This window comes from Pholis gunnellus, assembly GCF_910591455.1.
Source record: "Pholis gunnellus genome assembly, chromosome: 16".
In the NCBI taxonomy this organism is placed as follows: domain Eukaryota; kingdom Metazoa; phylum Chordata; class Actinopteri; order Perciformes; family Pholidae; genus Pholis; species Pholis gunnellus.
Window position 1 is genome coordinate 4,076,180 of NC_136543.1, and position 24,696 is coordinate 4,100,875.

Below are 24,696 nucleotides of genomic sequence, written 5' to 3' on the forward strand. Positions count from 1 at the left end.
CGTCCAGCAGCAAATCTGCCACAGTTCAGAAACGCCTCCGTGCACCGCCATAGAGACGGAACATTCCAGTCTTTTGTCCTTTCGCTGGCTGTTCAGAGCAGCTGCTTCAAACCGGCCGCCCCTTTTTTATATCTCACCTTGTTGTTTGGGGGGGGGGGAATGACAGCGCGGCCCTCAGAGAGCATCACACGCATTCCTTCCCCCTCCCCTCCTGATTGCCGCCCTTTTCTAAGGGGACTTGCACGTTGTTTAATGTCCACAGCCCACGGAGACAATGCCCCACTTGACCTTTGACCCCAGTGAGGAAAAGGCAGGCTTAATCTGATGTTGAGATCCTCGACCACCATTGTCTGTGGGGCAGGGGGACCCAGTGTGGCTCTAGACTGGAGGGGGGGGGTTAGTCACTACATCTGCACACCAATTTGTTTGTCACCCCCCCCCCCCCCCCGACCTCCAACAGAACCACAGCCCACCCAGGGAAGATGGCGCTCTTGTCTGCTGACCCTGTTTTCACCCTGCAAACTGTCACTCACCCCGCTATTCACTTTAACACCAGAGAGGACAACTAATGAGTCTGTCAGCTCCTGACCGCTTGTTTGTATTGATCAGTAGCCGGTCTAGATGCACTGCACCTTCAACAACAAAGGGTCAACGACAGTCCTCACTTTCAGCATTATAAGATGGCTGGCAAATGGGACGGATAAGAGATACTTTCCACCTTTTATAGGGATAGTTTGACATTTGGGGAAATATGCTTAGTCGTGTTTTTGCTGACGGACCAGTTGGTCGGTTAGATTAGCTTAGCATAAGGACTGGAAACCGGGAAACAGCTTAGCCTGGCTCTGTCCAAAGGTAACGAAAACACAGAGCACCTCTAAAGTTGAACACATGATGTCGCTTCACTAAGAGTAAAAACAACAATAGATGCTGGACAGTTGTTTTTTTTTTAAAACTGGGAGCATGAACTTCACTGGTGAGGACACTTTTTGTGTGAATGAACTAAATGAGATGTATAACGTGTTAGTTAGTGAACTTTAGAGCTGCTGGTAGGTGAGTCAGGCTAGCGGTTTCCCCCTGTTCCAGCCTTTGTACTGAGCTACATCGCTTCGTATTTAATATGCTTCGTATTTATTGAATAGAAAGGAGATGATGCATGAGTTTGTTTTGATGTGTGTTTTTTTCATGCTACAGACCAAATTTCAAGCAGGAATAAACTTAGATAATTTAAAGGTACAGTCCACCAAACATTCAGATTAATTTGACATTATAGAAACTGTTGTCTTGATAGATCTGCAATTTGGACTAAAAAGAGTCAAATTAGGAGTATGACTTTGTGACACAATAAGATTTAAAACAAGCACCATCGCTAATATTAGTATTGGCAGTGATAAATTGCATAAAAGTATTAGTAAATTCTACAACAATATTTTAAGTTCAAGACATTTTAATTTGCCTGTTACTCTACACATCTTACAGTTCACACAGTTTATAAGAATAGATTAATTTGGTTAAACAATTTTACTGATAATTTTACTGTGTAAAAATACATTATCAACAATTCGGCTTTAATAAGGTTGGATGCAGGAGAGCAAAGAGATGACACTGAATTATCCATTCATGTTACTGACAGTCATTATCAATCAGTATAATATATTATTTTCAGATTCCAGTAAATAATGCAAAACAAAATATAAGAGGCTAAAATGTGCTACTAATGTTTTAAACAACAGTATAGCCTAAAAAAGAGAGTTCAGCAAACAAATACAATTATTTTGTTTGGTGAATAATTATTTCTTATGTATATATACAACAAAAACACTGATAATACCACAGTATTTCACAGTCTGTGACCAGAACATAGCTGTCATGTTCCGTTACCAAAACATTACCCATATGTGTATTTGAACCTGAACATCCAGATGTGTGACTCATGCCGTCTGGAAGTTGTATCGGAACAAAGTGATAAACAATAAAAAAAGAAATGAAATAACTTATTCATAGAACATAAATTATTTTTTCCAAATATTTACACATGGTACCTCTGAACATCAGTGCATCGCAGACAAAATGATCTATCTCCTCAAGGAAAAAAGTAAGTTGGTGAAATGTACTGTCGGTGGTTTAATGTGATTAAAAAAAAGTTCACATTCTCTCCAGCACTTGAGGACGTTCCCTGAGTCGTAGGCCATGTCAAGTGCTGAAAATCTGCTTTTTAATCCTGGCAAAGATGTCACTCAATACGTCCATTATAGGAAAAATCTTTACCTGAACTTTGTCTTTCAGTTTCGATAATAGTAGAAGAAGAGACGGGCTAAAAAAGTGTTGTCTTAGATTAAAACGGATTGACTGTTTTTGATCATAAGACTCTTGTAATAAATTTGGACACAAAGTTATCAAAGATGATTACATTGTTGGGCTGCTTTGACGGTCGGGGGACTTCATATTTTGAAGGTTTAAGTTGTGTACTCTGGCGTACACTGTACCAGGATTATTTTTATTACTTTTGAAAATGAACTTCAGTCTGAATCTAACATCACATATATTAAATGTTCCTATTTACATGTATGTAACTCTTCATAGTTTTTTGTTAACTAGCAGTCCATACAAGTTAAACATAGTGCCTGCCCCAAGGGCCAAACAGTTGGGGGTAAAATGATTAAAAAAGTGACAAAAAAAAAAGAAAAAAGTTTTTCATAATTTCACAAGAGTAAAATATGAACTTTCCTTAAATGGGGGATATTTAATGTGTCTCTTTTTAAAGAAACGGTTCAACATTTTTGGAAATTTGCTTTCTTGCTGAGAGTTAGATGAGAAGATCGATATCAAAGTTATGTCTGGACTGTGACCAAGAAGCTGCATCCTGGAGGCAGTTATCTTAGCTTAGCATAAAGAGTGGAAACAGGGGGAAACAGCTAGCCTGGGTCTGTCCAATGGTAACTCAATCCACCTATCAGCAACTCTAAATCCCATTAATGAACATGTTATATCTTGTTTGTTTAATCAGTAAAACGGAAGTTTAAAATTGACAGGTTTTGTGCAAGATTTTATGCTAAGTTAAGCTAACCAGCTGCTGCCTGCAGCTTCATATTTAGCATACAGACAGGTGAGTGGTATCAATCTTCTCATCTAACCATCTACATGAAAGTGAATAAGTGAATTTGCCAAAATGTTGAACTCTTTTCTTGATTTGGTGACAGAAACGATATAGAGTTTCCAACATGTTTATCTTATTATATATTCATGAATATGCAGTCACTGTAGTGGTTACGTGGCAAGAACGTACAGAAAAAATAAGAAAACAAACGTCTGAGGTATTAAACTTGACCTTGTTGGGTGCATGGTTGGGAAAAGCATCGCTAAGTTTTCCTTATTTCAGGTGCAGCCTCGTCACCACACGGACTGTAATGCTGTTCGATTCCCACTAACCAGAGACCCTGACGAACAAGGAAGCGGTCAAGGTGAAGCACTACTACCTACAGCCACAAGACTCGACCACCATGTCCTCGTACTGTTTGTAGACCACATTGTTTCCTGAGTCGATGTAGAGGATGCTGATGGGGCTGAGCTTGGATGGGGCGCAGCAGCTGGGCGGCATGTTGCTGGGGTTCATTGAATTCATCAGAGTCTGGATGATGGCGTGGTTGGTGGGCTCCAGGTGGGAGCGCAGGGGGAAGTCGCACACCCCCTCGCAGTGGTACGCTTCATAATCCAGGGGGGCGATGATCCAGTCGTCCCAGCCCAGGTCTCTGAAGTTAACATGCAGCGGCTTCTTGCTGCACCGGGATTTGGACTTCTTGCCGTGTCTCTTCCCGTGGCGGGTCTTGGACGCGGCCGTCCTCCTTCTCCTGCTGGCTTTGGCACCAGGGCCCCTTTCTTTGGCCTTCCTCTCCAGACCCAGCAACGCTCTCCCCTCTCTCCTCTCACTGAAGAGGGTCTGCCTCTTTTTAGACCTGGTGAACACCACCAAGATGGCCTTCTTCTGCTGGGGCCTGCCGTGCCTGTGCAAACCCAGATGGTGCAAGTCCAGCTCCCTCTCCGGGTTGTCCAGCATGACCCTGAGCTCCAGGCAGAAGTGCTTGCCCTGGCTCAGGTGCTGCTGCTCTTTGAATATTTCCCACACGTCCAACACTTCCCACTTCGGCCTCTGGGAGTCCTGCAAGTCCAGCGTTTTGGAGTCGAGCAGCTGCCGGTCGTGGCAGGAGAGGAGCTGGACGTCAACGGGCTCTGTTTCCGATATCCTGAAATTCCCAGACACTTTGGTGTATATCCTGAGCTCAGCTCCCAGCACCTCCGCCTTTTTGGACAGTGTTGAGACGTCGAACAGATACTGCTGTCTCCTCAGAGGGAGGAGTGGGAGGTCATCTGTGGAAAGCATTAAAGCAAGCGGGGTCAGACGCATTCTCACGGAGACGATGTGCATACCACAGAGATGTGGAATCTGACAGGAAAAATCCCACTATTGTCTGCACCGAATTAATGTGGGAGACAAAGTATGAGTCATGGGTGTTCAATCAATCCTACCTGCACACACGCAATTATACACACACACACACACACACACACACACACACACACACACACACACAGTTGTGTTTCCATCACTTTAGAGTAGCCTACATTACATTGACTTCCATTAATTTTCTGGAGATTTATCCTAACCACCACTTGCCTAACCCTAACCTGAACCTAACCTTAAACCATATCTTCACCCTAAAATGTAAGGATTTACGTTATGGGGACTTGCATCTTGTCCCCAAAAGTAAAGTGAGTCCCTAAATGTTGTCTAGAAATGTATGTCCCCTCAACAGGAGTAGCCTAATACAAACACACGCGCCCGCGCTGTAAAGCCTCCACATACCTTGTCCACTGTCCACAAAACTCGCAATGGTGTTTGCAGCTTTGGAGGAGCGGAAGAAGCTGGCGTTGAGTCCCAGTCTCTCCGCCGTGGAAAAGGTCTTGTAAATAGACAGCATGTAGTCGTGCGGCTCAACGGAGTCTTTAGAAGTCGCTTTATTGTTTCTGTCGACGGACGGCGGCGCGTAAAACTCCTTGAAATATTTAGAGGCTTCTTGTCCATCAAAGATCCTCGACACCTTGCTGCTCTTCGGGGCCGCTGGAGGGGAAATAGCGAGAGCGTGAGAGCCGGGGGTTTCCCAAACAAACAGCAGAGCCCCGCAGAGGGAAGCGACGTGATAGAGATCCATCCTCTGGTCTCGTCCCGAATCAGAGCCGGAGCCTGAGCTGTGGCCGGGGAGGGGTGTGGGGGACCACGGGCAAAGCCGGAGCTGAACTCTGCATCCACTCCGCAGCAAGTGGCTGCTCCGCAAAAGTGCGCACAGCTCCGGAGGACAGGCGGTGCAAAAGTAAAAAAAATAAAAAATAAAGGGGGGGGGGACACGCCCACATTGTGCTGTTATCGTTAAATGGAGGGCGCAAATTAAGGCTGTAAAACTATTTGTTCCTCCGACGGCCGTCACCTCCCTCCCCGGGGAGGCAGATGTGCGCTGAAAGGACGCGCTGTTCAACTTCTGCTGCTCACAAAACCTGTTTTTTAAACAACCAAAATGGCTCTTTTTTTTGTCTCAGTTTTAGAAGTTTTTCTCTGTTCATGACTCGTTATGCCACCGCAACTGTGCCTGAGTTGAGGATGAATTTAGGATATACCACGGGGTCTCCCGCCCTCTAGTGAGGCGCAGACATATCGCCCTGCAGCTGCCGCACAGGAGGAACCGCTCAGCCAATCAGCTCCCTTCAGCACCATGGACAGAGTCTTCACTCGGCATTCGATAAAGGACCGGATTAATAAAGAAAAACACGGATGCAATGAAGATGTGTAATCAATGACAAATGGAATTTATTGAAAAGAGAATATAGTTTTTTTAAAGCAGCAAAAAAGAAATGCAAACTTCATATCTCCATGTTGTTACAGAGTGGAGTTAAGCACCTATTGCACATGTTTTACAATAGAAAATCTATATCTGGATCCTACACCCTGAGAGTAACCATATCAAACAGACATTTAGACATAATACAACAAAGGAAAGAAACAGAAACACAGTCTTTGCAGAGGGGAGGGGCTTTTTACCTTGGTTAACTATGAGTTTTAAAAAACCATAACCCTATCCGTATTCTTTTGTTTAATTCTAAGTGAAAATTTAGCCCAGAAAAAGAAAAGCCAGCCATGTGCATGATATATTTAAAGATTTTTTTTTTTTTATTCAGCAGACTTGTTTGTGCCAAGGTGTTGAGGTATCCTTCATAAAACCCTCTCAGCTTCACAGAACTATCTAGCAAATGGGGACGCAGTCTGAGCAGCAGGCCACAGCATAGATGACGCTGACCAGACACAGACTGCCGGCAGATACGGCAGTGCTGGAGCTGAAGACGCTGTTGTCTGTGGTGCACTGCGGCCCGTCTGTGGACGGGGTGGTTGGCGGCATCTGGGTGGTCGGATTGTTTTTGACGGAGAAGGTGCGAGATTTGGCGCCCCACTTCTTCAGGGTGAAGACCATGGTCAGGTTCTCACCTGCAGGGAGAGGAAGAGTCATTATTGTGGTGATTCGTGTTGCATGTTTTTTTTAATGGCTGCTTGCGCAGCGAGGATGCACCACAGTGAATATTAATGATGTGTCATAATGTAACAGTCCATAACACAAAGATAGTCAATTTACAATCATATAAAACGGAGAAAAGATGCAAAAAAATGTTTGAGAAACTGGAATCAGAGAATATTTGGCTTTTTTTGCTTGAAAAAAAAACTAACGATTATTTCTCTGTCAATCGACTAATTATTTTAGCTCTATATCCTAAAAAGCTTGATTTCCTCTCAGGGGAGAAGAAAGTTAATAAAGGTAAAAATGAAAATTAGGAGCAAAAACCATCAAGAATCTAGGGATTTTTGTAGGACTGATTTTTAAAAGTTTGACGCAGACGTACCGCTGTTCTGAATGGACAGGTCGGTGAAGTTTGCCCAGCAGGTGCTGAACAGGATGGTGGTGTTTCCTTCCAGTCCGCCTACGCTGCTCCCACTGGCGTCCTTCAGACTGACTGTGACAGCGAGAGTCGTCACGCCCACAGAGACACAGTTACCCTGCGGACAATGGCACAAAAGAAGCGTCTACTTTAACACGGTGTTGACTCTTCTTGGTGTGTGTCTCCTTCACTTTTCCAGAGATTAGTCTGCCATCCTAAAATGTTTTATTTCTGGCGTCAGCTCAAACCTGATGGCAATAACTAAGAATGGCATTCTGTGTACATTTAATGAATCTAGTTTTTCCAATAAGGTGAATACGATATCCTATAGGCTAAGAAGGCCTTGTAAGCACCTTCTGAGATGGCTCTAGCTGAGGAAAATTCAGATTCAGCAGCAGCTGTGCGGTGCCTCACCTGCTCGTCCACAGCCATCAGACTGGGCTGCTGGTGCAGAGGACCCACAAACTCCCCGGCTATCGGCTCCTCGATTAGCAGCAGTTCGCTCACGCTGGACACGTAGCTCACCGTCGGCTCTTCCCTCGTCACTTCTTCCGTGGCCTCCTGAGATTTCAAAGCAGAAAACCACCGAACCAGTGAGCACTCGCGTAAAGCTGATATTTCTTTGTGTAGTTTTTACTATGCAGATGTTGTCACGGGGAAGTCTTGACAGTCACCTTATTCCAGCTGGGGTCAGATGACGGAGGAGGAGGAGGGATGATGCCCATCGAGGAGACGTTGAAGCCAATGGACTGACTGAGGTTTCCGGAAACGGCTGCCTGACCCAGATCATCAGCGATGTCCTTCAACTGCACAAAGTCCTCCTCATCTGAGAAGACGAAAGGGGAAGCTGTGACAAAACATCCTGGATTTCTCGGCCAGTGTTCTCATATTAGACATTGAAACAGGCTATAAAAACAAATATCAACACGGAAATGAGATTTCTTCTCCCACCAACCGTTGGTGGTGTTGGTGGTTTGCTGGACCGGAGGTTTCTTGATCTCCACCTCCACCTTCAAGCCCGTGGATCTCTTCCTGCGCCGCGCGCTTCCATCCTCCCGGATGATGTTGGTGATTCGGATCATGTTTGGGGGAACTTTGAGGAACGCAGCGAGGTTCTGAATCAGGCGGTCTCCGAAGAACTCTTCCTCGGTCATGGCGGGCAGCTCGAAGGAGAGGAAGATAACCGGGGCGGTTCGGATCTCCACCGGTTGGGAGCCTCTCACCGTGACCCTCAGCATCTTGTAATCCTGGTCGAAGTAGTTGGTGCCCAGAGTGGCGTTCAGCTGGGGGTCGTACTGACCTGGAGGAATAAAAGAAAGATGAACAGATTGCTGAATGAAATAAGATGTTGTCAAATTCAAAGGCCCCTGATCGAGCCTCCTCCACGTATGTGATTACGCCTACAGCAAAAAGACACTGGACATGGCTACCCTGCATGTGTAAAGCAGGAGTACCTGGATAGATGGGCTTCTTCAGGGTGTAGTCGGTGTTATCAGAGTTCCACAGGACGTTAGTTGGAGCAACCAGATTGTTGTCAACGTACACGTCCAACCGCTGCGGCTTTGAGTAGAAGACTGACACGATGATACTCTGCACAAATCACAAAGCAACCGGTGTTTTAGTGAAAAGTAAAAAAAAGGACCAGAAGACTTCTGTTTTTAAATGTAAGAGTTCAGGAGGTCACATTGAATGAATTCTGCAACGGAAAATGTAGCTGTTGACGAATATCTAGTATTCTGACCTCAGATGGATCAGTGTTGAGCATCATGAGGCGAAGTTTCTGAGGGCTGACGCTGGTGAAGAAGACGTCGAAGGAGCGACCGGTGGCCACGATGCTGTGGAAGAGAGACACTCTCTTCTGGCAGGTGTAACCCGAGCACCAACCGTGATCCTGAGGACCTGGATGCAAAGACACACAACCGAATCTAAGACTTTCTCTTGTTGTTGTTTTTAACAGATTTTTGAGAGACCATTTTGATTCTTTTGGGTTTTAATAATTTCAGAACTAGAGGACACAACCCACCGTTGATCAGATCCAAAAAGCCGTCTCCGAGCACAGCGACGGGGGACAGACGCCTGGTCTCTGTGTCAGAGTCCAGACTCTCAATCGCCAGCATCCTGTAGTTCAGCCCGAAGCACTTGTAGCTCTGCCAGGAACTCATGTACGTGCAGCCTTCCCTGATCACACCTGAGGAAAGAAGCAACACGACATTTTGTAAAACAAGTTATTATTTTATTTTTTATTTTATGACGCACCTGTTAGCTGAAGCATCACACTGGACAGTAAAGGAATCATTTTCTTTTCCTCAACTTTTACAATACAACTTGTGACTCTCTGCAGAATGTTCACTGAGCTTGAAACCAATAAGTGAATGCATTAATTTGAGTTTGGAGTGCTAATACTTTGTGGAATAAATATAGAAACATTTATTTGGCACAATCAAAAGGAACATTATGAGACTGAATGCTGTGGCTTGAATATGGATGATTGAATGGATGATTACTTAATTATTTTGCCCATAGTTCCCAGTTCAGTTGTATTTGAAAGTTGGGAATTAGAAAAGCAAATAAGCAAAGATTCTCAGAAATACGTGGAGCGACCACGCCTGTTTCACTTGTTCGCTGAAACTTGTATTTCATCGTGTTACTTCTTTACCAGCTACGATGGCGAGATGACGATGGCGAGATGACGAGATTATAAAGTTATAAATTTGCAAGAAAAAACTAAATCTCTGAGAATATCACCCTCGTCTCCCAGATCCGTGATTTGTTTATTTCTACCTACGATGGTCCTAATACGCCGTCGTAGCCAGATACTTAGTCTTTACATTTTCATTTTTATTAGTACTGAAGTACTTTTCCCTCCATTAATCGAGTCACCTTTGTGTGGAGCGATCTGGTTCACAGGGATGCGGCTGCTGTTGGGGAAAGTGAGCATGACTTTGGGGATGCGGTAGTCGCCCAGCCCTCTCCTGGGATCACCTCCCCACTCGTACTCGGACTGAGGCACCACAGCTCCCACTGCGCCCAGGAACGAACCGTCCAAGTCCTTCAGCAGACTCTTCTTCTTCGCATCGCAGTCCATGTCCACGCAGTCAGATGGGTTCGCTTTTCTGAGGCACAAAAACATCTAGTTATCGATTTCATGTGATCATGTGCAAAACAGCAGAAAGTTGAAATCAAAATTCTATACCAACTGTTTAGAGTTCTAAAACATTGTTTTTATCAGTTTAAATCCTCAATTCAAGCAGCAGCACTTAATCCATTTGGCTTAGATGAGCTGCCAAGTGACAGAAGACTCACTCAGAAGAGTAAAAGAAAGCGTAAAAATAAAAACATCTGAATGTCAACATATCATTTTTACAACTTTGAAGACATTGTTAGATTATTGTTTAGGCCTGGTGTCTGTTGATGTGCAATGATTTACCCAACGTCAGCCCTGTGGATGAAGACTCTGGCCTCCTCTGTGCTGTCTATCAGCGTTATGCCTGAAACCTGCACAGGGTGCTGCAGGTCCTCGTTGATCGGGTTGGTGATAAACATGAAGTTCGTCTCGCTAGAGCAGACCGTTTTGAAACCGACGAACGTTGTGTCTGGGAAGGTAGGAAGAGAAAAGAAGAATATGCTCTTCTGTAAATCGTTGTGAAGATTGTTTTTGATTGCAAACATCCCTACTGGAGCCTGAACTTACCTGTGACTTTCATTAGTCCTTTGATGGCGTTGTAGTTCATGTTCAGATGATGGGCCATCTTTGGAGCAGTGTTGTGGCTAGAAGCAAAACTCGGCCAACAGATTCCAGATCTGCCACCTGTACAGAGAGGAAGGAGTCACAAACCCTGGATTCTCTTACCTTTTAACCCCTAGGCCTATTTTTAGGCCTCTGCTCGAACATTGTAACCCATACTAAAAAGACTGCAATTCTGTAACTACAAGGTCTATTTTAATAATGTTGATGGTTCAATAACACTACGAATTGTGAGATTTGTTGAGATGAGTAAATATTGTGTATATGTTACTGGTTAATAGTAGCTGAAGACAGAACACAGCAAACAGGGAAAATTCCCAGGTTCGCCTGAAGAAAAAGCACTTTAATTTTTTTAAGGAGGCCCTGGCTAGCCTAAAAACATTCCCAATTCATAGCAAAAACGGCGCAGGTGCCTCACAAAAAAGATTTGGTGTAAATAAAGTGAAGCAAACTCAAGTTATAGAAGTTTATGTACGAAAAAACACGCCAAATTCTCATTTTGGAACCAGGAGTTGCAGCTGTTCCATTGTACTTTTATATACTATTTAACTATATATTTCACTATATTTCACTTTGTTTATCACTCATATTGTACAATCTATCATAACGGAGCTGTTTGGCATCATTTTGAGCCATTTTGACCTCTCTGGGGGTCATCATATCTCTCTTCCATGCAATTTCCTCGTCTCTGTCTGTGTCTATGTGCTTGATAAACCTATGGTGGGCGGATTTGAGCATGTGACCCCTTGTTGAAACCGGGTGGTTATTTCGAGCACACCAGTATGTTCCATGAAGTGATTGACAGAATTTTCAGCCACTAAATCAAAAAATAGGTGAAATTGTGGTAGTACTTGTAGTATATTGTAGAACTCTGTGTATATATATTGTTTTTGAGTGATTAAAATAGGTTACATGGTCCATTTTATCAGAATGTCTTCATCACGTAGCTTTTTGAAATATCATAAAATATCATTTAATTCGTTCTCAGAAGTGATTTGTACTACATGTGTACACTCTGTCGCCCCCCCCCTCTAGGACCAAATTGGGTCCCGTTCGGGGTTAGAAGGTTTTAAACCAGCCTGCGTTTATAACACATTTTTAACAATGTTAAAATTCTTGGTTGGTTAAATTAAATGGTCAAAACAACAAAATTAGAACCTCTTTTTTAATTCATTCAAGATCTTTAAGTCGAGGTTTCAATTTTTCTAAGTCTAAATCTTAGAGTTATCAGCAAAAATGTGAGTTAATCCAATTTAAGTTGAGTGAATAAAAGGCCATATCCTATGAAGGCAAATCCAAAAATATTTAAGGCCTTTTTAAAGCCTGTTGCAACTCTTTGTTCCAGTTTTCTCCAGCTGAAAAGAGACGCTCTACTTTGCGGCAGTGATACGAGGTGTTTTGGCAGCATCAGCTGTACCTGTGAGAGGTCTTGGGGCTCGGTGGATGTCGCTGTTGACCAGGTTAAAGTCACCGCTGGGCAGAGTGGCTGAACAGCTGAAGCTCGGGCTGCTGCCAACAATCAAGGCATTCTGGGGAAAAAGAGGAGCAGGAGGAATATGAGATCTGTCAACTAAGTGATATGTGATGAATATGAGAGGAAAGGGAAAACAAACAATGAGTGAATCACCTGAACGTGTACGGTTTTATCGGCGTACGTGTGGGAGAGAGAAGGCGGAGCATAGACGAGAGGCATGACGCCCATCCCGTTGTCCACCAGGGTCACGTTGGAAACGATAACACTCATGATGGTCTGTCAGGGCGAGAGGAAGAGGGAGAAGAGGACAGTGATCAGTTGTCATTTCTTGTCAATAATCTATCTAGATTGAGCTTTTAATCGTTTCCTCATGATCCCTCAACTCAGCCTTTATAGATATTTGCCAGAAATATTTCTCAAGTAAACGTAAAGGTTTTCACATGTAGATACGCATAATGTACAGAGTGAACTTCAGTTACTTCCTCCAAACCTATTGTATACGAGTAAAGTTGATTTTTACTCTTCCTAACCCTTAGCATCACTTCAACTCGAGGTTAAGAGCCCCAACTCCACACTTTTGCCTCTTGATGCAGTCGCATTAGGTCAGACGGTTGCTTTGTGGGCAAATTAAGCACATGAATGAAGGTGTCAGAATGAGTAGAAGTTCTAAAGTATTGGAACCTGAAAGTAGACGGCGTAGTCAAAGCTCCTCCAGACGAAGAAGCCCTGGATGAGGCTGCAGCCGGGTAGACCGTCTTCGTTCAGATAGACTCCGAACAGACCGCCGTGAGCCTCGTTGTGGATCCACTTCTCATTCTCGTTCAAGTAACCTGCAGAAAGCCCGGAGGAGAACAAAAAAAGCTTTAAGGATATCGGTTCTGGATCTTTCTCCTCAGTCCTAGTAAATGTCGGGCCGGCTTTGATTCCGATCGTTTCCGTTACCTGGACACGGTTCACCATCGATGCGATAAGCGACTCTCTCGTAACCTGCCACAATGTTATGCTGCAGCACCACATTTGTCCCCTCATTGACCTGAAAAGAATAAAACAGAACAGATCATAAATGCAGCGACAGATTTTTTTATAGTATAAGCTGTTTATGTTGTACTCTTGAGAGTTCGGACCTCGATGGCAGCGTTCCAGGCGTAGTTGAAGGGCTCCTCTCTGTCCTGATACGAGCCAGGCCACAGCGTCATCATCACCAGGTTCCTCCTCACTGTTATCTTGTCGCCCCAAATTCTGATACCTGCACACAGGGACGCATCTCAAGACTTTAGTGCTGGAGAAAATCCGTTCGCTGTTAAACTTGAATTCAGTTTGGACAATCTGGCCAATCGGGTGTCGATTGCGAAGCGCTCATGAATCATTATGACTGCGTATTGGCATCAACGTGTTTACCTTCCCCCACAGTGTGGTGGACGACGTTATCGTCAACGTTCAGACCCTCTGTCCCGAAGACTCCGATGGCTGGGGAGAAGCCGTCATGGAAAGCGCAACCCTGAATGTACGAGTCTTCTTCTGAAACCTTTCAACACAGAAAAATGTAATCGGTCGTTTTTACTGTTGCAGTAAACTACAACAAGGGTAAGCAGCATCTATTGGTCATGTGAACCCCTGCTGAATGTTACAGGAGATAAAATACAAGTTCAGCTCTGTTATGCAGTTAGACGATGTAGAAGAAATACTTTCTGAGTTATTATTTCTGGACACAGCAAAGATTTTCTAACGCGCTGCTGTACCTCTCCCAGGTTGAGGAAGGCCACAGAGTAACGAGGGTCGGTGTAGTCGGTCCAGCCCTCCTGACCAGAGCGGAAGAACTCCACGTTCCTGATCTGAGCCTTGCCTGTAAAACATCAAACAACATCATGGTGAATGTGTTTGAATGTAAACTAGAAAGGTGCACTTAATGGATCATAACAGATCAGGTACACAATGGATCAGATCCTCCGGCTCAAAATGAGACCAAACTTCTCTATTGTCTACCTCTCTATACTGTACATCTATGCGCTTCATCATGTTGACACAAGGAATAATAACACTATCAAATTATAAATAACTTAAATATAATCAGTAAGAACATGGCTGATGATTTATGGCTCCTAGATGCGTCTTATATAAAACAATAAATGAGTTTTAACAGATAAAACTGGTAGTGGGTTTGATTCAACATTTTTGTCAAAAACTATAATTCATAATAAGATCCTCGGTTTGTGCCGAGTTACAGATGCAAAGACGTTTCAAGCTTTAAAAAAAGAAAATGGCAAAAGACATTAAACCCATTCCATCATCAGTGTTTCCTCCAAACAGAAAACTACAGCTCAAAATCTAACGACAGATTGACCGGTTGAATCTATCCGGAAATGAACCGCTTTAAATTACCCTGAGAGGCACAAAGGTCTGAACTCCAGTTCAGCGATGATGTTAAAGCTGATTAACACTTCCAGTCTGTCAGAATATAAATCCCATCATATACTCTACTTACCTTTGTAGTCGATTCCAGCCCAGGAGTAGCTGCCCACTAAAAGTCTGGCTCCGAACGACTCCGACATCATCTCCGGATACTCTTCCCCGATGATCTTAATGTTCCTGGTCACGAGGCCGACATCAGCCGCCAGAGTGTAGGAGAGCGACGTACCTGAGACGGAGTGAGTCTCACCTGAAGACGGAGAGAGAGACTGAGGTCAGTATTGTCCATCTGACACACTCCTGAAAGTGCTATGAAAACCATTTAAGGGGATTTAAGTAACACAATAAAAAAAGCACACCACAATATTATACACATATAGTATCTGAAAACAAAAGTTCAAATTAGATCTATCACATCAACTTTTATTCAATGGCAAATGTCAAAACTTGCATAAGGCGTCAACAAGCTGAATATCGAGTGAGGCACATTAGCAACATGAATATTAAATCAAATATTAATGTCACAAGTTATTGCAGTGGGTTTAACACCATTTTGCAGCTCTGGAACATTTGCTGTGTCTACAGAGACGCTGAACTGACCGATGTGAGTGTGGGTCAACGGCTGGTTCAGGATCAGGACGCGGCCGTCTGTTGACACGGCGGTGATCTGGTGTTTTTCTGTCTCCCACGCGTTGTAGCTGGTGGTGGAGATGACGACCTCGTCTCCAACCTGCACACAAGCCGACATGTCAACAGGTGGCTGAATACTAGCTTTCACAGTAGTTGTAGGTTTTACTCTAAACTTAGTACAGACAGTTTGGATTTCTTTTTTGAAGTGGGGTTGTGTGAGGTACTTATCCATAGTCAGTGATGGCAGCCGGCACGCGCCCAGTTTGGAGAAACAGACTGGAGTACCGACACGGTAGTGTTTTAAAGGGTTAGTTCGGATTCACCAAAGTCAAACAATAACACTAACCGACTAACCGACTGAGGCAGCGGTAGACCAGCAACTCCTGTGTTCTGGGAGGTCAAATTGTGTTTTTGTTAAAGGAGTCTTGTGGCTGTGAAGAGAGCATAGATAACGGCATCTGTTCCCTGTCAGAAAGGGCTGTCTGATGGCAAGCTAAAGCGGTACAAATATTCTAGATATGACAACTTAAACTGATATTTTTTAGGTGTCTAAAATACGCCCACAGCTGTTCATTGCTTTGCTCCTCTGCTGGTACTCCTGTCTGTTTCTCCAAACTCCATCTACTGTAGGTGTAATACTCTTAAAATGGATAAATATCTCATACAAGCACACTTCAAAAACATCTGAATGATCCTTTTTGTCACACAAACACTGAGAGAAACGTAAAAAGAAAGCACTCTGACCTGCCAGTCGACAGACTGCGACAGGTTCAGAGTATTGGATCCAGCGTCAGTGGTGGCGGCCAGTTTGGTGTGGTAAACGTTGTGAGGTTGTCCATAGAGCTCCAGTGTACCGAAAACACCTGTGGTACAACAACACACACACACGCACGCACACACACACAAACACACACACACACACACACACACACACACACACACACACACACACACACACACACACCGAGTCAGTCCTCAAACCCTTGACACCGTGTACCGAGTACGTCATTAACTTGAAGATTCACAACAGAGCATCAAAAGCTCAGTCATCCGTTTCATGGAGCAGTCAAAGCATTTTATTACAATTTCACATAATCTGAAAAAGTTCGGACTAAAAACTTCATTTCAGTATATAAAAACAAATACAAATAAAAAAGCTGACTTCATGAATAAAATAATTTAATATCATTTTTAATTTTTAGATTTGACATAATCCAGCTGTAGCAGTACACAAACTCCCCGTGGTTCCTTGGCTACTCTCGTGGTATTAGATGCTGTATTAGACCCCCTTCTCAAATGTATCTATTTTTTCTTCTTTCCCCTCTCTCTCATTTTCATTTTTACATACATGCACATACATTTCATGTAAACTTTTCCTGATGAAAAAAAAACTAAAATATAAATAAAATACGTGGCAGGGTCCACATGTACGCAGGATATTACACAAAATATTGCAAATATATTATTAAATATATTACATAATATGTCAGAAATATATCTAGAATATGTGGAAAACATATGTAAGAAATACACTGCAACGTTGAGTTGTTTCTGATGCGTTTTCTTACCCAGGACTTTGGAGCCCTGGTTGGGCCCGTTAGGCAGAGGCCAGTCCGGTGTGCGGTGGTTCCCTCTCAGTTTGATGTGCAGCTGACCTCTGAACGGCTCGTCGTCCCACCCTGCAATCAGCCTGCCGCCCTGAAACAGCACGAGACGCCAACATCACCTCACTAAACATGCCAATCAAACTGCGTGGGTGGTACTGTGAGTATCTGACTCTTCGCAGAGTATTTTTACACTGCAGTATTGCTACTTTTACATAAGTAAACGGTACTACACCAATACTGAATGTTGACTAGTTTGAAGTAGGTGATGCTTTTTCTCTGTTCAGTCATGGTACTGATGATATTAAGACATAAACTGACATCCAGCAACACAACAAGCAGAAGATGGAGATGGCTGATCACACTGACCTGGATGGAGATGTAGACGGCGTCCAGCACCACCGTGCTGTACTCGGGTGCAGCCCGAGCCTGTCTTGAGGACGAGCTGTTCATGTTGTCGGGGATCTCCAGAACGCCGATGACCGTCAGCTTGTTGAGGGGAGGAGTGTCACTGTCCAACACGACCCACTTCCCTGTGGGGATACAGAAGTATTATAATACAACAGAATACAATCACAAAATCTGGTTATTGTGTATTTTAAAAACAACACTGTGAACATAAAGAATCGTTTTTATTTTGTTTTCTTCAAGACGTTACCTGATGGGATGACCACATCGGAGCCCTCTGTAGGTGCTGTGAAGTTGTTTTCAGGGGAACTTTTCCAGAAAGAGGCATTAGACCATCGGCTAGAGAGAAACACGCACAAACAAAGAACTTTTAGCGTAAACATGAGAACTATTTTCAGTTTTATAAATTACATATATTGTGAACACATGCTGCTTTTAAAACATATGTAGCCCTGGGAGGGACATGGAGGGGGAGAAAAAATCAAAGGTTCAACATTTTTTACTTTTAAGAGATATTTGCAAAAGTAATCCTTTTTTTTCCAACCTTCATGTCCCTTCCAATTTAAGTTTTATTTTTCTTGTAAAAAGTGAAATAGATCTAATAAAACACAAAAAAAAGATTCAAAATGTTTTTAAATATTTAAATTAAAAACAAGTAATATATTTAGATATCTACATTTAGATATGTCTTTATAAGTTTGACATTTTTTCAGATTAAACTGTCCAACAGTTTTCAAAATCACCTCGACCAACCACAACAAAATATTGCATAATAATGCATCAGTGATAATAACCCTATAAACACTGACAGCAAAATGCATACTCCTACATTTAATACAGTACATTTTCTTCCTGGTCATGAATAACATGGTGCATTGGGGGAGGGCTAAACGTACATGAAGTTGTCAGGCCGGTGGGTGAGTAAGGGGGCGAGTGTGGCTGGAGGTGGTGGCGTTGGTGGGATGCAGTTGGGGTAGAAGCAGCGGTAGACCCTGAAGTTGACCGCGGAGTCCTTCATGGAGCGGTCCACGCTGGCACGACGCCTGCGCTGGCTTGTCTTCCCAGACACTGCAGACACAACAAGATGACAAATGGATGAAGGCGCACGGATGACTAAGTTCACTGAATGCGTTGCTGAATGTTTTCGGTTGATTGAGGGGTAAATAATCTCGAAGAACAAAGATGTACAAAGTAGTTTATGCCAACTTTTAAAGGATACATATTATGCTCATTTCAGGTTCTTCTTCTCGAGGTTTTACGTGTTTTAATGTTAAAAAACACGTTCTTTTTCTCATTCCGTCTGAATACACGTGTTTTCACCCTCTTTCTAAAACACTCTGTTTCAGACAGCCCAGGCGACATCTTGTTTTGTCTGACCAACAGTCCCAAACCCAAAGATATTTACAATGTTATTGTTTAAGATTTTATATTTAAGAGGCTACAACCTTTCAATGTTTGCGTAGTAAACAACTTAAAAACAATCATCAAAATTAGCATGAGATCTGTGTTAAAGTGTGTCTAACCGATGTAGTAGAGGTTGTTGGAGCTGTCGTCGAAGTACCAGTCTCCGTTGTTGTTGTCACTGAAGCTCAGCGGCGTCGACGAGCCGTTCCTCTCATCGATGATCCTGAATCTGTCGGGACTCTGGGTCAAGTTGTGGTTGATGATCACGTATTGATCCGACTGTGAGAGGGGAAAGGTACAGGCACAAAAAAAAACAGCAGTATACTGTAAATAGGCAGAAAGCTACATTTACAGCATTGTCCTGTCATTTCACAGCATGTGTCGGGTCTATCACGTACGCTGAAGCCGTAGAATTTTGCAGCGTAAGTGATGTTGGTGATGTGATCCATATCGTCGAAGTACCAGTTGTACGTTTTTCCAGAGGGCAGCATGGCCATCCAGCCGAGCTTATGAGTCATTCTCTTCTTCAGATAGGGAATCACACTGCTGCCTGTAATTAAAAACAACTTGTATATACTATTTTACAGCAGATACGTTTATACATTTTAATCTCCGATTTAGCATTTAAAAGCAGTTTTTTTAAAATCACACTTTAATGTATTTGTGCTTACAAAGTGTTTATTCTTATATAATATTTGTCAACAATTATAACTTCTCCTATGAGGACATATTTTATAATTTTACAACTGTGTAATAGAAAAAAAAAACATGTTATTCATTATCTGTTTATACATCACACTTAAATATATAAATATGAATATATATTTACATTGTTTGTGTTATATGCTCTTTATAATCTGTTTTTAGTCTCCTTTTTTGTTTCTGCAGGAACACAAATGTCCATGACAGCGATCTACGGCACTTCCCACTAATTACCAGTAGAGGTCAATACAGATTTACAGATGACTTTCTGCTCCCTCAACAACAAACTGACATGAAAAAGTAATTCGTCTGTGTGTTTTAGTACCATGGGAGTTGGTTAAGATGACGTCCTTGGCCTTCAGGGAGGCCGGCGACGGGTTGTTGAACGACAAGCGATGGAAGTTGACGGTGTGGTCGCACACGGCGCCCGGGAAGCCCACGCTCCACTCGTCACTCTGGGAGCAGTGAGCGGGGTCGAGCAGGGGGCTCATGGGTACCACTTTGTGGTTGATGTTTCCTGAAAACAAGGAATCGTGGTTCAGACGGATGCAGGGACGGAGGAAAAGCCCACCTGAGCTGCATTAACCGGAATTTTTAAAACTGGTATTTGCAGTTTTATGGTACGGCCGGACATGTTGGTTAAATGAGCTGTTTAGGTCTTATTGACTTACTTTAAAAAAATTAAAATATGAACCATTGTCTTCAGTAGGAACCAATAGGCTTTGGACTGAGTGTTACAACCAAGGTAGGGAATTATGTTTGGTTTTGGTTATTTGATGGCAATAAGAAATATACTTTAACAACAGTTTTCTGAAAATGGATTGAGGGACTGATTAAAGAAGTAGTTTGGAAAGCTTATACAACATTGAGTACCTGTCAAGGAGCCATCAGTGTCCACGAGCTGCACCTCATGCTCCCACCTGAAGCCGGCCTTGTTGGGTGAGTTGAAGAACTGGATCCCACTAAACCTGACAGCCCAGCCACCACAGCGACTCACACACGTCCCGTCGATCGCGGCCACCCCAATGGCTGCGCAAGAGCTACGGTTGAAGTTGATGAACTTGGTGTTGAGGACACTCAGGCCATCGTCCAGCGGCGCGATGACACCTCGGTGCGTGCAGTAGTTATCTCCCAGTCCGAGCTCGTCCACGTGGCCCACGATGGTGCTGTTGGACATCGTCGCTCCCCCTCCCTCTCCGTAGCCCTTCACGGCCCACTGCATGATGCGCTTGGCTTCGATACCGGCTTTCTCGTTGTTGACCATGATGAAGTTGTGAAATTGCACGGCGCCCACGTTGACCCACTCTGCGCCTTTCTCACAGTTCCAGGCGGTGAGGGAGCGGAAGACTGCGGGCTCGGGGGTTTTGGAGCGGCAGCCTCCGTCCTTCATGGGGAAGAAGTCTGTGAAGATCCAGAGGCCGAACCAGCCCTGGGAGTGAGCGGTGTTGTTGTAAAACTCACCGAGGGGAACCCTCTTCTGGCAGATGTTACGGTCATAGGACGGGCCGTCGGGGTGCTCGTGCATGCGGTACCAGAAGCCGAAGTGGGTGCCCCCCGCGGCGACGTTGTGGCGGATGATGTTGTTGGGATTGGTGACCCAGTAGGCGGCGGGCGTGACGTCGTCATTCAGCAGGCTGGTGCTCTGTTTGACGAACACGGCCAGGTTGTACTGCAGGATGTTCCCCGTCTCGATGCCGTCCTCGATGAAGAAGGCCCCGCCCATGATGTCGTAGATGACGTTGTGCTCCACCAGCAGGTTGTGGGTGTTGTGGATGGTCACGGCCCTGTTGAAGGTCCGGTGGATACTACAACCCCGCACGTATGACTTGTAGTCGATGTCTCCCATCAGATGCCAGTGGATGGGATAACGTCCCAGCCTGAAGGCCTGTCCTGCATAGTAGACCTAAAAAGCATAACGTTTATCATTTCAATTTGTGTGATTTGTCTCAGTAATCTGATCAACATGGTTAGATGCAAAGAATAAAATACATTACAACAGAGAAAGCTTGAAGCGTCTCACCTCAACATTTTCCAGTCTTCCTATGACGAGATTCTTATTTGGTGTGGGTGCGTGGAACATGATGCAGCCTCCAAACTGGTCGCTGCCGGTCTCCTCTCCAAACCTTCCTTGGAAACAGGTTTGGGTGCTGAATTCACCTGCAGCACAGGAACACAAAGATGTTTACCCATACATGTTGGTGAATCTGAAGTGGTGGTCAGTTTGAATATATTTGACTGCACAGCAACGTTATGTCTCTTCTTTATTTGTACACAGCGGTTTGTGTCAAATCAAATCAGACAAGTTGAAACACAGTACCTGTGTTGAAGCCGTCGGGGCAGGCTTTGATCGTTTCGTCCCAGTCTTGGTGTTCGGAGCCTCGCACCACGATGTTCCTGGTGAGGAGACCCACCTCGGCTCGGCCCTCAAACACCGTACCATCGGGCAGCGTGACGGTCACCCCGAGGTGAGTGTACTTGAGCGGTTCGGTCAGGGTTATGGTCCTGCCGTCGGTCGACACGGCGGCGATCCTCATCTGCTCGTTCTCTCTCTGGCTGTGCCTGAAAAATGGAAATACATGATTTTTACTTGCGGCTCCATGACATTGTTTTATTTGTGTCAATGCATAGAATATATAATAAATATGACTGGACCTCCCTAAAAGAAAAGGGTCTTAGCATTCAACGTGTCAAGCCACCCACCTGTGGCTTTTGTGTTGTTTTTTTCTTATGACATTTTGGATGAATAATCTTGTGATCATACATATTTTAGTAGATTGCTTTTATACTTTAAAAGAGGGATATGTGTATCACGTAGATATTTCTTCCTATATTTCCCTTTCAGAAGTATCTACAACCTAAATATGTTCTTCTGCTTTGTTGTACATTTATTTATCCTTTAATTATCCAAGAAGATTGAGATACATGGTCTATTCTTTGTGAACTAATGAGTTAGTTAACCATTAATTAAATAAATTGCAATATTTGATTTAAAGTTAATTAACTACCTCAAAGGCAGCTCATCTGCTAAGCTAGCAGGGCTAGTTTATCTGGGGTTCCTTTTGTTTTTTCTCCACTATGTTTTAATTTAGCTACCGCCTTATTTATGGGTTACAACAAACTCCCAAAAAGATTTTGGAACATTTTTGTCTTCACTCAATGTTGACACAATTATAAAATTTGCAGTTTGGACTTTTAATCAATGTGTTTTTCTGCTTCGACCACGACTGCACCTGTGGCCGGTGGAGGCGATGACAATTTCATCTCCAGCTTTCCACGTCACCGCCTTCATCAGAGTCAGTGTGACGGAGCCGTTGGCCGCCGTCTGGGCCAGGTGGGTCCAGGGGACAGGAACTGGGATGCCTGGAGGAACAGGTTGTCAACAATGAATTGCACCTGAGGAGGGCAGGGTCACGACTATTTCAGTTGCTGCTGGTGGTGGAAGTATTCTGATAGTTTTAAGACATACAGCAAATTATTTAATCTCACTATAAAGGTGTTGGTAGGCAGATTATTTTCTTTGAACAGAGCCAGGCTAGCTGTTTCCCACTGTTACCAGACTTTGTGCTAAGCTAAGCTAACTGTCGGCTGGCTGTAGTTTCATATTTAGCGTACATCTGTTTGAATGTGTATGTTTCATACCGTGCAGGTCCAGCACTCCCTCTCTGACACCCAGCGTCTTGGCTCCATAAACAGGTATTTCAGGTGAGCGCAGGTTTCCATGGAGCGTGATGATGGCTTTGTGCTGGAATGGCGCCCCCTCCTGGCCGATCTGGAGCAGTCCACCGTCCGTGATCAGGATGTTTTCTGCCTGCAGCTCGATGTCCGCCTCATCAAACACCAACGAGCCTCCTGAGGACAAAGAGACAGTAAGTTTCAAACTCAAGACTGGTGGCAACAAAAAAACATTTACAAGATTTACATGAGGTCTGAAACGAAGACTTTTTTTATTGTTAATATATCATCTTTTTGGCACCTTTTGTTCAACCAAACCAATACTGAATTCACAAGATGCTTGTTTGTGTCCTTAAAAAAAGAAAAATTGTAAGTAAAATATATTTCACTTCCTAAAAAAGTCTTGAGTGGCTCAATTGTCTTTGTCACAGGAAATGATACATACATTATCTTTAACCGCTTATCCTGTTCAGGGTCGCGGGGTGAACATGCAAACTTGACACAGAAGGGCCATCCAGCCCGGGCCCTTCTTGCTTTGAGGTGACAGTGCTAGCCACTACACCACCGTGCAGCCCACATGTAATCGTATGAGCTACTATTTCAGTGACATGTAATCCGTCGGTTCCTTCAAACACACAATATGCGTAGTTAAACATGTCCAAAACAGCCAGGATCAAGTCCTTTGTGTACCTTGAATGAGGAGCATTTTCAGCACAGGGGTGCTGGTGTCCAGCAGGATGGTCTGGCCTTTAGTGATGACGGCAAACGAGCCCTTCTCAGGTGGAGACAGACCGCCCCACGTGAACCTGGACGACCACACGTCCACGTAGAAGAAGTCTGCATAATCCTGAAGAAAGAGGCGAATAACAAACATGTGTTATCGAGACATGAGTCTCATCATATAAGGAACTGTGTTGTGAGTCAGATCGGGGGACGTGATCTCACCATCTTGGCGATGCCTCGGTCTCCGATGCTGAGTCTGACTTTAGTTTCCTGAGACTGTCGCTGAGAGTTGGTCACACAGATGACGTGTGTGCTGTTGGTGGACTGAACGTCACACACGGAGCCCGCCACAGTCACGTTGACTTCATTTATGTCGGTGCTGTGGGGCGGGAAAGTGAGCGGCCAATAGATCCATGAATTAATTGATTATATTATACATTTTACTGTGACATACACATATTATATGTGTATAAAAGATACAATAACATACCTGACTGTTGGGGTAAAAATCTAAATGACTAATGATAATGTGTGCTTACGAAGTCCGGTGTCATTATGTGATCATTTTTATGGCTCCCTGTCCTTGTTGTGTGAACTTCCTCTGACATTAAGCGCCACAGCTGTTTAGTCTATCCGAAAGAACACTCAGCACTGCTTGTAATGATAAATAAAGTTGTAGACGGCGTCAATACTTCATGGCGTCTTCCGATTATAAAAGTGACCTTTGTACTAGAACGAATTGTTAAAGTGTCCAGATACTTAGAATATGCTGTATGAAGGCAATTTGTGTGTGTGTTATCCTTTTGTGACGTATTGCCTGTGACACCGATGTTTACTTAGTATAAATATACGACGCTCGGAGACAGACCTCCGAGCAGCCTTGATCCATGTATACTGTATGTGAATCAACTCTGTCTCCTTCTTTGCAAAGAATAAATGTCCTGTTTAATGATTGT

At 43.8% G+C, this 24,696-nt stretch overlaps 2 protein-coding genes across 2 annotated transcripts in view; both read right to left on the reverse strand.

Moving 5' to 3' along the window:
- Nucleotides 1-3,469: 3,469 nt before the first annotated feature.
- On the reverse strand, nt 3,470-5,246 carry gdf6b (growth differentiation factor 6b; the record flags this gene model as incomplete). Its single annotated transcript, XM_079176509.1, has 2 exons — nt 4,859-5,246; nt 3,470-4,362 (listed from the first exon to the last, which is right to left on the reverse strand). Exons 1-2 carry the CDS (start codon nt 5,202-5,204, stop codon nt 3,470-3,472), a joined length of 1,239 nt encoding a protein of 412 aa, XP_079032635.1. The 5' UTR covers nt 5,205-5,246.
- Nucleotides 5,247-5,928: 682 nt separating this feature from the next.
- pkhd1l1.1 (PKHD1 like 1, tandem duplicate 1) overlaps nt 5,929-24,696 on the reverse strand; it is a gene marked incomplete at its 5' end in the record, with an annotated part of 40,699 nt that continues 21,931 nt past the window's right edge. The window contains 35 exons of the mRNA XM_079176218.1: nt 5,929-6,526; nt 6,937-7,090; nt 7,387-7,533; nt 7,647-7,798; nt 7,928-8,272; nt 8,427-8,562; nt 8,714-8,871; nt 8,996-9,160; nt 9,853-10,085; nt 10,400-10,565; nt 10,664-10,780; nt 12,135-12,246; nt 12,345-12,467; nt 12,873-13,021; nt 13,134-13,224; nt 13,316-13,437; nt 13,590-13,716; nt 13,931-14,034; nt 14,674-14,847; nt 15,198-15,327; nt 15,972-16,090; nt 16,796-16,925; nt 17,201-17,364; nt 17,490-17,578; nt 18,136-18,307; nt 18,763-18,922; nt 19,042-19,193; nt 19,671-19,862; nt 20,219-21,248; nt 21,366-21,502; nt 21,663-21,904; nt 22,576-22,705; nt 22,985-23,194; nt 23,708-23,864; nt 23,963-24,119. Of these exons, the coding sequence (XP_079032344.1) occupies nt 6,288-6,526; nt 6,937-7,090; nt 7,387-7,533; nt 7,647-7,798; nt 7,928-8,272; nt 8,427-8,562; nt 8,714-8,871; nt 8,996-9,160; nt 9,853-10,085; nt 10,400-10,565; nt 10,664-10,780; nt 12,135-12,246; nt 12,345-12,467; nt 12,873-13,021; nt 13,134-13,224; nt 13,316-13,437; nt 13,590-13,716; nt 13,931-14,034; nt 14,674-14,847; nt 15,198-15,327; nt 15,972-16,090; nt 16,796-16,925; nt 17,201-17,364; nt 17,490-17,578; nt 18,136-18,307; nt 18,763-18,922; nt 19,042-19,193; nt 19,671-19,862; nt 20,219-21,248; nt 21,366-21,502; nt 21,663-21,904; nt 22,576-22,705; nt 22,985-23,194; nt 23,708-23,864; nt 23,963-24,119 (6,385 nt within the window). The 3' untranslated portion in view covers nt 5,929-6,287. The remainder of the gene's footprint in view (nt 6,527-6,936; nt 7,091-7,386; nt 7,534-7,646; nt 7,799-7,927; nt 8,273-8,426; nt 8,563-8,713; nt 8,872-8,995; nt 9,161-9,852; nt 10,086-10,399; nt 10,566-10,663; nt 10,781-12,134; nt 12,247-12,344; nt 12,468-12,872; nt 13,022-13,133; nt 13,225-13,315; nt 13,438-13,589; nt 13,717-13,930; nt 14,035-14,673; nt 14,848-15,197; nt 15,328-15,971; nt 16,091-16,795; nt 16,926-17,200; nt 17,365-17,489; nt 17,579-18,135; nt 18,308-18,762; nt 18,923-19,041; nt 19,194-19,670; nt 19,863-20,218; nt 21,249-21,365; nt 21,503-21,662; nt 21,905-22,575; nt 22,706-22,984; nt 23,195-23,707; nt 23,865-23,962; nt 24,120-24,696) is intronic.